General features: G+C 37.0%; 1 protein-coding gene across 1 annotated transcript; it reads right to left on the bottom strand.

The window, feature by feature from the left end:
• On the bottom strand, nt 1-1,388 carry LOC110161247 (CD59 glycoprotein-like). The gene is made up of 3 exons (XM_055154937.1): nt 1,270-1,388; nt 711-818; nt 1-253 (listed from the first exon to the last, which is right to left on the bottom strand). The coding sequence occupies exons 1-3, from the start codon at nt 1,310-1,312 to the stop codon at nt 93-95; spliced, it is 312 nt and encodes a 103-aa protein (XP_055010912.1). The 5' UTR covers nt 1,313-1,388; the 3' UTR covers nt 1-92.
• Nucleotides 1,389-13,885: the final 12,497 nt, after the last annotated feature.

Genomic DNA, 13,885 nt, shown 5'->3' with positions numbered 1-13,885 from the left:
GTAGCTTTCATTTGAACAGGAAGTCTCATTAAATCATTCATTTAATACAGAGACATTTAAAACATCGTCTGTTACAAAGATGTGATGAATCTTCAGAGAAACAGAGTGAAAATGGAGGAGGAGAGGAGCAGCAGTACCACAGCAGGACCAGAGGAGGCGCTCCCATTACACAAGTCTCCCTCACAGCAGGAGATGTGAACTTCTGCATTACTGACACAGTCAGATTTGCGAATACAGGCCTTTTGGGACACTCCTGAGAAACACAAAACAACATTTTCTGTTTAGTCACAATGAGAAAGTTCATTAAAAAAAACAAACTGAAAAACTACAAAAAAAAAAAAAAAAAAAAACTACAAGAAAGAAAAAAAGAGAGAGAGAGAATACAAATAATATACAGAAGAGAAAAACAGGGGGAGTGGGAGGTCACAATAGTCCAACAGTCACCCAGATGACAAAAGTTCAAACTGCACCCTGAGAAATGTTCAAATTGATTCAATAAAAGCAAAATAAAACAAGATAATTTCAGATGTTAAAAAATAGGAAGATACATTAATCCTAATGAATTTACTTACAAACTTACAAATACATCTCCTCTTACTCTAATATAAATGTATACATCAAGACATAAAGTTGATAAAATCAGATCTTATATCAGGTATTACTGAAGAGTTTAGAAACCAAATAAAGTTTTTGGTTCTTTGTATTTTTACCTTGACTTACACCAGAATAGCATCGATCGAATGATGGGTCTGATCCACAGTCCATGATATTATTGCACTTATCACAGCCAAAGCAATAGTAGCATTTTAGTGAGTATGCTGCAAAGGGAAAAATACACAGTAAGTCAATTCACACAATATTTACAAAATAAATTTGAACTTTTAATTACATCACTTTTCTAAAGAACTAAAATCAATGAGCTGCCTAAATCAAGACTATGTTTGGACTTAATCGAATAAAAATAAATTGGATCTGAAAAACTACATAACATTCAAGACATTTTGAGAACTATGAAAGTTGACTGGTCCTGCACAGTTAAATACAAAAATGTTATCACAAATATATATATGTTTTTTTGTGCAGCAAAAGCTTTTAATGTAAGAAATATAAAATCAGTTTAATAAAAACTGCCTTTAGAATCTGAATTTGCTTTATTACCACTGGCAGTTTCCACAAAATGCAGTCAGTTCAATTAAGTATTTTTCTATTTAGCCTAAATCTGCAAAATAATAATAAATAAATAAATCCTTCCATAAACTCATTTCTCACCAGTTGACAGACCCACGAGCAGAAGAAAGGCTTTGACAAACATGTCAGACCACAGGGTGATGTTGGTTTTGCAGAGGTGAGAGTAGAAAGTCTCCTCCGATCATCTGAAACACTCTTTTTATCTCCTCAACTTCCTCTGGACTCAGTGTTTCAGGTCACATATTTTATTTTCTTCCTTGTTTTAAACTGCCAACCTTCAGATGAGTGGACAAATGTCCTACCGACTGAGCTACTGTCGCACATAGATGATGATTTGAAGGTGCTGAGAGAACTGAAACATTAAAATGAATAAACATTTAAAATATTTAGATCAGTTAGGTTTTTTGTGTGTTTTTGTGTGTGTTCATGTAAACACAGTATCCTGATTTCAGTGTCCTGAATTTGGCAGTATTGCTGAACTTTGTGAGATTTTTATTCAAAATTTAAAATTGATTTTGAGCAGGTCAGTGAACACATGAAGAAAGTAACTATATGTAACTTCTTTACTTACTTATTGCTGTTGTAGTTGAAGCAGTTTGACGTGGGCGATGTGGAGAGCCTGGTGGGGCGATATTCCCACGTGGAGCATGGGATCCAGATGGACGGCAGAGCGTTTCTGTGTCAGTTTTACAGCGAGAAAAGCCTCCACAGACGACTGGCCATGATCCGACAGGCGCGGAAAGGAGGAGCCGTCACCCCCGAGACCTACACCCACCTCCAACCATTCATACAAGAGGGACGGGTGCAACTCAGGACCTACTGTGAGGTGAGACCAGAGACTGTGTAAAGACGTGGACTGAGGGAGTGCGACTCATAGTGTTCGACTCCAGTCAAATGAGGTTCACTGAGGCTTGCAGTGATCGGAGTGAATTTGGATACGAGTTTCATATTAGACAAAACAGCAAAATAAAAACACCAGGATCATGTAGAGCGGGATAATAGTTAATAATTTTAAGACCAAAAATGAGGAGTCTTACAACAGCAGTTATGGAGAGAGGGGGGTCATTCCACGCCAAATCTCCAAATGCCCCCGCCCGACCATCTCAGATTTGACTGAAAAAATTCCAGGAGGTTCACACACTTTCCAGTAGAAAAAGTCCCAAATTTTAGCTCCCAGTTACTTATAGTTTTGTCATAAAAAAAATAATTTTGTCAACTCTCCCCTGACCTGTTTTGAGCAGAGTTGTCCAAGGAGACACTTTCAGATTGTTGTATCTAAGAAAATATTTAAGGTAGGTTTAAGCTGTGATAAAGTGATATGGTTCAAAAGACTTGAAAAGATCGGCTTTGTCAACAGACGCATCCCACTGGGAAAACAAACATGGCGATTTGATGCTCACTGTTTCAGAAAATCCTTCCCAGTATGCAATTGCGCAATGATCGGAAGTCCGAGATTCTTGATGCATCTATAGGAGTAGCAGATACTGGCACACAATTCTCAAGCGCCCTCTCGTGGCTGTCAGTGTGAAAATTTTAATATGTAAGTCACACCAGAGTATAAGTAGCAGGACCACCCAAACCATGAAAAAAGTGCACCTTAAAGTCCAGAAAATACGGTACTCAAAAATAGTATTCTGAGTTGCATATATATTTTTTGGTATTTAGTTACTTCTCAGCACATCTCAACTCTGTACATGTCCGTTTCATTCTTTCACTTTGATTCTGGACACTTCTCTTACTACTATTCTAGTTCTCCTTCCTAAACATCTAACATGAGCTCTTGGTTTTCTGCAGGTGAATGAAGCCAGATGGTGCTACAGAACCCAGGCGTGGTCCCTCTCTCTCACCACCGGGGGGCAGTGGAGCAGTGATGTGATCTGGCTCGCTACAGGCTGCAAACTGGACGCCAAGCAAGACCCTCTGCTGTCTGAAGTCATCAAAGAGTTTCCTATTCAGGTCAGGGATGAAAAATAACGCCAATGTGAATTAAATACAGTAAAAAAAAATATATTATACTTACATTTTATTCTCAGCATTTCATTCTTTCTATCAACGATTTTGAATTTTAACACATTTGGTAAATAGTGAAGTGTTATTATATTTGTGGCAGTGTAATTAAAGGTGCATTATGTAACTTTTCTAGTGGGGTCTGTCATCAGGAGATATTATTGCTTTGTCTTGAATGTTCCACAGAATCACTTTAGACTTATATCTTGCATTTATTTGATTTGATTGCTAAAAAACTTGGTTTGGAGTCTGATGTAATGATCAAATGTTTCCAGAAGATGGCAGCACAGGAGCAGGACAGAGTTGAGTCCTAGTAGAGTTGAATCTGTCCTGTTTTTTTCACTCAAATGAACAAAATGTGAATTTAAAGGAGTGACACAAACATTATTATAAAATCTAAGAATATAAAGTCTTTGTTCATTTCTCTTTCCTCACTTCCTTCACCTTGATTCGTCTCCACAGAAGGAAGGAGTAAATCTGAGGGAGACTTCAGGCGCAGACATCAGATAAAATAATCAAACTTTACTGGTCTCAGTCAGGAGTTTATATCCTCTCTCCTTATTTATTTATTTATTTTATTCATAAAGTATAAAATAACAGATAATAGACAATAAAGTCTAAATCTAATAAATGAAGACAAGAAGGTTGCAGACCCTCCAAAAAATGTACATCTTTAAAAATAAAGAAAACATATTCAGATATTCAGATGTGCTCATGTGCCCTTTAGTGGAAAACCACAGTTTCAGTTTTGATTGTTGTTGTTTTTTTCTCACACCACAAAAGCTTCAGTCCCACACTAACGGCTACACTCACCACTGTTTTCACCACACCACTTACACAGACACTTTACTTTCAAAGTTCAGTTTATTTTGTATTAATCTTTTTTACTTTTATAAGAATCCCACTGCTCAGTCCCCAGAAAACAACATGGTACCTACAAGACAACTTTTAAATAAAATAGGTTAATGAAGATCTTTAAAAGTTTTTCCTAGTTTGATCATTTCACTGAAGCTGTTCACTTCCCTACTTGTATTTATTTTTTAATATTACCTTTATATTATGACATATTATTCTGTTGTATCCAGCATCTATAATCATAGATAATAGACAGACCATTAAAGCTTTATATTAAGACTTTAGTGCATCAAAGGTGTTGCACAAAATGAGTTCACTCTGCTCCTTTATGAGTTATGGGATTTCTAAAATAATTTCTTCAGAGGTTATCTTTCCTTTTTACACTTATTTATGCAGAACAATAAAAACACAGACAATATTTAAGTTAGGAGTAATTTCAAATTACATTTTTGGGAGAAAATGATCTGCTCTATATCGACATATGATTATATATTATTAATGTATAATCATGACACATAATTATAAACAGTTTTATTTGTTTCTGTATTTACATAATAATTTATGTTTGATTACAGAACATATATTCCACACACCTTAAGTCTTGGTTTTGTATTTTGTCTATGATATTGTTTTTCTTTTCTTTTTTCTCAAACCCATGTAATTTTATAGTTATTTGATTTTTTTTTTTTTTTTTTTTTTTTTTTCATTGCATTTAAATGAAATACAAATGACATTAAACCTTAGATGCCAATAGACCAAAACAAAAGTTTTATTAGACTGTATTAGGCTGTATCTTTCATTTGAACAGGAAGTCTCATTAAGTCATTCATTTAATACAGAGAAATTTAAATCATCGTCTGTTACAAAGATGTGATGAATCTTCAGAGAAACAGAGTGAAAATGGAGGAGGAGAGGAGCAGCAGTACCACAGCAGGACCAGAGGAGGCGCTCCCATTACACAAGTCTCCCTCACAGCAGGACATGGGACTGGTACAGGCAGACTGGGGAACACAGGCCTTTACGATCAGTCCTGAGAAACACAAAACCACATTTTCAGTTTAGTCACAATGAAATAATTGATAAAACTAAAAAAAAAAAACTAAAAAAGAAAGAAAGAAAGAAACAAACAAACAAACAGTTACAACATAAATACTATACAGAAAGAGAAAAATGGGGGAGTGGGTGGTCACAGATTATGACCAGATGAACAATTTGTCTGTTTTTGTTTGTGAGGGAGAAGCTGCTGTACCATATAGTTATATAAAAGCAAATAAAAACAAGATAATTTCAGACGTTAAAAAATAAGAAGAAGATACATTAATCCTAATTCATTTAAAACATCTTTCCTTATTACAGGAGACCAATCAAAACAAAACTTACAAATATATCTCCTCTTACACTGATATAAATGTATACATCAAGATATAAAGTTGATAAAAACAGATCTTATGTCAGGTATTATTGAAAGGTTTAGAATTTTTCTCATTACCATCTTTTTCTCCACTAGCACATCGATCGGCTGAGGGCACTGATCCACAGTCCATGGTTTTAGTGCAGTCACTGTCTTTGCCAATGCAAACGTAGCATTTTAGTGAGTATACTGCAAAGGGAAAAATATGCCGTAAGCAAATTCACAAAATATTCACTAAATATTTGAACTTTAAATGACATGTCTAAAGAACTAAAATCAATGAGCTGCCTAAATCAAGACTATGTTTGGACTTAATCGAACAAAAATAAATTGGATCTGAAAAACTACATAACGCACATGACATTTTGAGAACTATGAAAGTTGACTGGTCCTGCACAGTTTATCAACAAAAATGTTTTTTGTGCAGCAAAAGCTTTTTAATTTAAAAATATACAGTCAGAATCTGAATTTTGCTTTAGGCAGTTTCCAGCAATCAGACCCTAAATCGAGCAGAAGAAAAGGCTTTGACAAACATGTCAGACCACAGGGTGATGTTGATTTTGCAGAGGTGAGAGTAGAAAGTCTCCTCCGATCATCTGAAACACTCTTTTTATGTTCTCAGCTTCCTCTGGACTCAGTGTTTCACGTCACATGCTTCATTTTCTTCATTTTAGCGCTTTTAAGGAACCACTCTCCCTCTTTATTGTCCACACATTCATACACCAGTGCACACAGACACTGAGAGGTGGGTTAAGTGTCTTACCCAAGGACACAATGAGAGTATTTATCTCTGACAACTCAACCAATGATTTTGACATCGAGAGCAGGATTCAAACCACCAACCTTCAGATGAGTGGACAAATGTCCTACTGACTGAGCTACTGTCGCACATAGATGATGATTGAGAGAGAACTGAAACATTAAATGAAATAAACATTTAAAAAATATTTAGATCAGTTAGTTTTTTGTGTGTTTTTGTGTGTGTTTCATGTAAACGCAGTATCCTGATTTCAGTGTCCTGAATTTGGCAGTATTACTGAACTTTGGGAGATTTTTATTCAATTTTTTTTTCATTTATTTTGAGCAGGTCAGTGAACGCATGAAGAAAGTAACTATACATATCCAGTGCACTAAGGGGTTAATACCCATTGATGATTGAGTGTATTCACAATACTTAGAATACTTTTACACATTATTACATTTTATTAATGCAAAAGCATCACACATAATTACAAACAGCTTGCTTTTGTTTCAATGTTTGCATATTCATGTTTGATTAGAGAAGGAAAATCACACATGCACACACTGCAAGAGCTGTTTTCTTTTTCTTTCTTTTTTTCTCATCAGTACAGTCTAAAGCCCAAATTGTAAGATGAAGTGTCACCATGTATTACTTTTAATTTAGAAAAGTTACTGTATTCTGCATACTACCAAGTGAAAGAGTAACTGTACCACAATACAGCTACTCAAAATTAGTATTCAGCATACATATTTTCAGTACATGTATTCAGTTACTTCCCAACACACATTTTATTGCAAATATTTATTTAAAATTCTACATTCAAGAAAATAATAAAAAAAATTTTTTTAAAAATAACATAATCTGAACATTTGTTATTAAACCTAAACACCTTCAATTCTTCCTCGTCTGTCTAGACAAGTTAGACAAATGTGGTAATTACTTAGCCGTTATTAATTACCACATTTCTCCTAAATGTTGCACTATTCCTAAAATCCGTTATTTTGAGCTGTTCACACAAATTACCTTTACCATACGATACTCAAAAGGAGGAAGCAAAATGAGGAATTAAATTAGCCATTACTGACATAAGCCTCAGATGCAGCAATATTCAGTAATAATACACCTGTTGAAATGTTTGACTGCTTAGCGTGTGGGAACTTTTAAATGTTTTTAATTACGTAGCATTAAACAATGAGGAGCTATGTGTTCTGCAGTTTGAACACACAACACACACTTGGTAAAAACTGCTAAATGTACAGCTCCAAGTTGTTTAATGCACTTATACCATGGCCACAAACTGAAATGTCTCACTTGTGAATGTGAAAAGCCTGTTCCCTGTCTGTTGTAACGTGTGGTAGTGTGGTAGTGATCCAGCGGATAGCCCTTAACATGTGCTCTGGGATAGCTGAGAGAAGAGCGAGACTTACTGATTTCCACTGATACTTCGTTTATTACACATTTAGAAACCATACTATGCCAGGTCTCCACGGCGCTAAGTCTGAATCATACATGAAATAGGAAATAGTCCGTTTAACACCGGTACCGCACATTACTTGAGTTGTAGAGCACAGAGGTGTGTGTCCATTACATTACACAGCATCGCGACAAGCGAGTGACCTGTGACCTGTGACTTACAGTATAATAGAAAATAAAAGGGGCGCCACCTGATGGCGCAATCAAGTATTACAGTATCAATAATAATATAAATGTAATACTGACCGTTACACTGTAAATGTCTTGAATATCAGTTATTTCAGTGTTTTTAATGAATCTAATCCCTACATTCTACTCAGATCATCAGCATCTGTTTACCCGTTGCTATGGTGATGTCATGCAGAGCAGTGATACAGAATGTGATTTAACCGTAGCCGGACTACTTGTACATTATGATCTGTATACTTTATACTTACACGCTATTAAAAAGACGAGCATAACTAACTGAAAAACTTTTGCTAGTACTAATGAGCATGTGACAGTAAGTTGTTGTGTAATAGACTTGCTTAACAACACAAATCAGCAATAGGAACTTGCTTTGGTGGTGCAACATAACCCTAACCCTAATCCTAACATTAGGCTAAATAGCAAAAACAGGACAGCCAATGCACATTTACATGATCAGACTCTTTTGAGTTTGCAATCAGTAAAACCAGCAGTCGGATTTTCACACAAGATGATGCTTTTACAAAGTATTCTCTGAGGAAAATAACTAAATTGACTCATTTAAAAGATTGGGTTGGGTGGTTTAATGGAGTCGACACACGTGTCTGTTTTATAACTTCTACTTGGTCATCTACCTGCTAAAGCCATTTTTGCTTTGTCACACATTGTTATGGGCCCCGGCCCTTTGATATTTGTTTAGAGTGCTCCCATTCTTCTGTATTTGCTTTTGTGTGTGCATGATGCACTCGGTCCGTGAGCCCTGGACCAGGATGCGCGGGAGTACCAGACGCCGGACGGAGGCTGGAGTCGCAGCGCGTCAACGATTGGCCATTCACCCCTCCGCTCCCACCAATCCGCGGATGCCACCTGTGGTAGCGGGGGTTTAAAAAGGACCATCTTCCACTTGCTCGAGGCGGCTGGATTACTGCAGCCAGCTCGCCCCTTTTGTTTGATGTTTTGGGTTGTCTCATTTTGTGTTTTGTTGCCGGCTGTTGCCTTCGTTAGTTTTTGAGACACCTTTTTTGGTTCGCAGTACAACTTGAGTTAGATTTGTACTTAGTTAGGGCTCTTTAGTTCATTAGATTATATTGTTTAATTCCTATTTATTTTCTCCTCAATTGCCTGTTAGTTTTTTGGTTTTTTTTTGGTTCTTCCCCTACACTGTAAATAATAAATGCACAATTTTTAGTTAAACCTTTAACATCCTGAGTTTATTGTTACTTCCCTTTCTCCCCTAGCAAAGGGGACATAACACACATAGTTTTAATCAGTGTTGGGAATAATGGTGTTTAAGTATAACAGCGCTACTAAAGGTGCTACATTTTTGGTGACGGAATAATCTAATTAATTACACTCCTCATCGTTACAACACTGTTATCGTTATCGATAAAGTGAAGTGGCACGTTACAACTGGGTTGAATGAGGTGGCGCGGTGCCCAACTTCATGCAGTGGACAGACACACATCATCAGCAGGAGCGAGGAGAGCTCAGGAGAGAGCAGGGCCAAGATGAGGGGGTTGAGAAGTTGGGTGGGCGGAGTCTTTCTTTCCCGCACACGTCCAGCTTAATGAGACAAAGTCAGCGAGAATGCGACAATGGTAACAATGAGCCAGGGACATTCAAAGGCAGTGTTTTCAAAATGGAAATACCAACACTATTTCTCTCTCATTGAAATAAAGGACAAGAATGTGTATGTTACAGTTTTTCTCTACTGGTATGGCTCATTTCTTGAAACAGAAATGACATTCTCAAAACAACATGGACAAATCTCTAAACCACCTTGCAGTCGTTCACAACAGAATATCATTTCTCATTGATTTAATCAAATTTCAAATGTCTTTGTACATGTCTCAAGTGTCTCAGTGCATCTTTGCATATGGTTCTGTACAAGTCGCCTACAGTTTGTACAATTAGCCCACATTTAGCACATTTTCCAAATAAATTGATCTTGCTGATCTAAACTGATTAGTTGATTCTCAGTCTAATGGTTGTTCTCTCCAAAACATGCATCATTTAATTATCTGAGTCATCATATGTACAATTGTTTATTCAGATGTCAAAATTAGTGAAGAACATGATACCATGAACACCATATACAATAAAAAAAAAAAAAAACATTTGATAAATTCATGACAGTAATTGTCAGTCAGGTGAAATTAGAACTTCCTTTCACACTATGTGACCGTGTGGGACAGTGTGAATTTCCAACGTGGCTCATCAGGGCCTGGTTCCCTTCCCATCTAAAGATGCTCATGGAGCTACTACCACCGTACTCTCCTTTCCTCAATCCAATTGAGGAGTTTTTTTCCGCTTGTAGGTGGAGAATTTATGAACATCGGGCTCCAGACAATACGTCCCTGCTCCATGGAGTGGATGCTGTGTGCAAGGACGTCACAGGGAAGGGGGTGGTTGAGACATTTGCACCGTTTCTTCCCTCCCTTCTTCTGCGACTTCTTCACAGGGAAGCAATGACAACTGCGACCACTGAAAGTGTTACTGTAGAAACTTCTCTTTTTTTTGTTTGTGTTTATATTTTGTACATGTACAGAATACTGTATACATTTTCTTTGTATGTACTCTAATGTATACTTTATGTGTCTGAATGGCAGTGTGAGTGCAGTGTGTGTGATGTCAAACTTTGGAAGCTGCTCTTACTGTGAAATCCTTTTTTTCAGTTTTATCCATAATTGTATTGTGTTAGTTAGATCTGTGCCATAGTGACAAAACATCTAAGCAGAGAGGAGGAAGAGAAGGATCTTTGCAATTTTGATGGCACTGACTATTTATATGGGAAAGGAATCTGCTTTGAAACACGTGTGAACAGTTTTGGGAGAGATATGAGCTTTTGCTAGTGAGCTGTAATGTTGCACAGAACCATCAGACTGTTTGGCCAAATGATCTTATAGCTTTAAGAATGTCATTTAAGTTTCAAGAAATGAGCCAAGCCAACGGAGAAAAACTGTAAGTGTACACTGTGCTGTGGGGAAAAAAAATGTCAGCGTCTGTCTCAAGTAACTCGAATCTAATGAAGCACCCCGCTCTAAACAGCACCCTGCTGTTCACCCCGAGCCCCGGTGCAGTGAGTGTGAACTTTAGCCAAGACGTAGATGGAGCCACTGCAGCAAAGCAAGGCAAACTCGGGCAATAGTACATAACATGTAAAATAACCAGATAATAACTTTGCTGAATAATTACTTAAGTCATTTGTAACTGTAACTAATTATCCAACACTGGTTTTAAAGTGTGTGGTGCATATTATGTGCGTAACCATGCCCCTAAAAGGAAAGAAGGACGAGCAAGAACGAGAAGATGCACCAAGGCGAAATACGAGGCAAAGCTGACTGCTGTTCAGGCCACTGTTGATGACCATGCAGAGCATATGGATAGTTTGGAGATGATCGATACACTGTCATGGTTCATGTTTGTAGTGTTTGTAGTTGGTGTTTTATTTTGACATTTGTTTTGTCTGCTTGTAGTTCTGAGTTTTACTTCCTGTCTTGATTGTTTGCCCCGCCCTAATGTGTCTCACCTGTGTCTCATTCATGTGTGTGCTTATATACCCTGTGTACTGCTTTGCCCTTTGTTGGTTCATTGTTATTATGACTCTCATGTCTGTTTTGGATTTTGTGTTTGTTCATTAAACAACTTTGGAAATGCATGTAACCCGGTCTAAAATGTCACTTTAGACTGAACTGGCTAAAATATTAATAATTTCATTTTAATAAATAGCAATAAATATGACTAATAAATAAGTAATTGATAAAAACATCTCTTATAAATAGTTAAAAAATGTAATCTGCCAAGCAGAGGCTTTCGTCAATTTCATCTGAGAAAGTTCATTTTGATATAGACCAAGTTTGTTAAAATTGTACATGAGCAAAGCACGTTGTATCTTCACAACCTAACTCTATTGTATGTCAATCTTTTGTTTTTTGTAATTCAATTGGAGAATGCGCTGGTGACTGATGGTGGCAGTGGGTAAAATAGTCACAAAAATCACTGTGGATGCAGAGTCTACAGGTCTTATGTGGGACTGTTGTTACCTGATGTCACGTGAGTGTCTGAAGTATTTATTTGTGTATTAAAACAGCCCGTTTGGTACAAATAAATTAATAATGCTAATCGTGAGTTAGCGGCTTAGCATGCTAACGCTAAAGCTAGCCTAATAGTAAATTCACTACGCAGAGTATAGACAGTTTATTTTAATAATTTGCTAAAAAGAGGCTTTTTAATGCACAGCAGACCAAGGCCACTCTCTTTGGACCCTTCTGCTGTGGATGTCAAGAGTCTCGTCCCGCGTGTGTAAGCTGCTCCTGAATCTTGCACGAGGCCGACGCAGCCGCCATTTGAACAAGCTCATGGACACGAACATGCTGTATGCCCGCCTTGTCCCCTCCTCACTGATTGGAACTACAGTGTTGTGAGTACCACTGCGCCTCAGTGCACATGCTTATTGTTTTAGCTTGCTCAGCAAGTGAAGCGGCTATTTTATATGTTTCTAAGGCCCCAACGCACTGGAGCAACATCAGGCCTGCAAGTAAACTAAACTGAACTAGTGAAATAAGTTAGTGGTTGAAAATTTGACTGAAATACAAGAGGTTTTTTTTTTTTTTTTTTTTTCCAATTGTATTGTAAATTCTAAGTGTAACAAACACACTGCTGTCATTTAATTTTAAACATTATTCTAATTCATTAAATTACAATTTTTTTGCATTTTATACAGTTTGTGTGCGCATATTATTGTTGGTGTATATTAGCAGAGATTCCATTGGGTTACATACATATAAATATAAATTCATGTATTCTTAGTGGGTTTTAAAAAATTAAGTATCTAAAATATTCCTGCTAAGTGGAGGCACCGCCAAACAAAGTTTTATTAGATTTTTAGTTGTATCTCCTCAGTATTTAAAAGTAACTGTACCCAGGGCCCCGCCCATAGTACTACCACCATTCAATTAACACATTAGATACATGGGATGGGTGCTACATGCAGTTTTGCATTTTGGGTCCTACTTCTGCTCCAGATGTGACATACATGGGCCCAGATACAAGCGGTAGTTGAGGAAAATGCTAAGGTAAAAGCAAAGCTACTGGATCTCGAAGGCAGGAGCCATCGCAACAACATCCAAATTACTCTTGAGTCATCCAGGGATAAAATATATAATTATACTTTTTATTATCACACTCATTATTATAATTACTACTACTACGACTAAAGCAACTACTACTAATAAACTCCTAATTAGCAGCATGCAAAAATAACAATATATCGTATTGTTTAATGTGATGATACAATATCGATATTGTGGGCTGCTGTATCGATAAATCGCCAAGAGTATTTTTTTGGTATATTTTACTAAATTATTTTGTTACAGCACTACAGTTTTGTTGCTTGTTCAGAGGAAGGAAACTTATTTATGCGACACATTTGACATTTTCACTGTTTTGATGATTAAAATGTTTGTGTTTCATATGAATTTTGCACAAGAAGACTTTTAGTATCACAGCCATGATTCAGGCATTATTTTTCATTGGACCATATTGAATTGATTTGAAATCTATCGTATCGAACCGAAAGTGCACTGTATCGATGTATGTATCGTATTGGCAACTTCTTAATGATATCCAGCTCTATTCTTAATACTGGTATTTCTGCTGCTACTACTATTAGAAAGACTAAGCTAAGGACAAAAAAAGGATTTTATTGGACATTAGACCAAGATCAAGATCCAGATACATTAAAAAACTTTCAAATCTCAAACCATTCATCTCTCCGCTCCTGGGGCACCCCACGCAGGTCACCACACTGTCCAGTCCAGCTGGAGCATCAAACGTCTGGACCTCTCTGTGAGCGAACTGGGGCAGAGAGCGAGTGTGTGTGTGTGTGTGTGTGTGTGTGCGTGTGTGTGTGTGTGTGGTCCAAACCAAACACTCAGCTGCTTGGGGGACTGGAGAGGTTGTGAAATCTAGCAACTTGAGTTAAAAACTGGAATAAGTTGTGAGAAAGACGGACTTGCAGTGAA

Source organism: Boleophthalmus pectinirostris, unplaced genomic scaffold (genome assembly GCF_026225935.1).
Source record: "Boleophthalmus pectinirostris isolate CB_2022bp ecotype Guang Dong unplaced genomic scaffold, ASM2622593v1 HiC_scaffold_19, whole genome shotgun sequence".
NCBI classification, from domain to species: Eukaryota; Metazoa; Chordata; class Actinopteri; order Gobiiformes; family Gobiidae; genus Boleophthalmus; species Boleophthalmus pectinirostris.
This window is presented reverse-complemented; position numbering and strand designations above follow the sequence as displayed.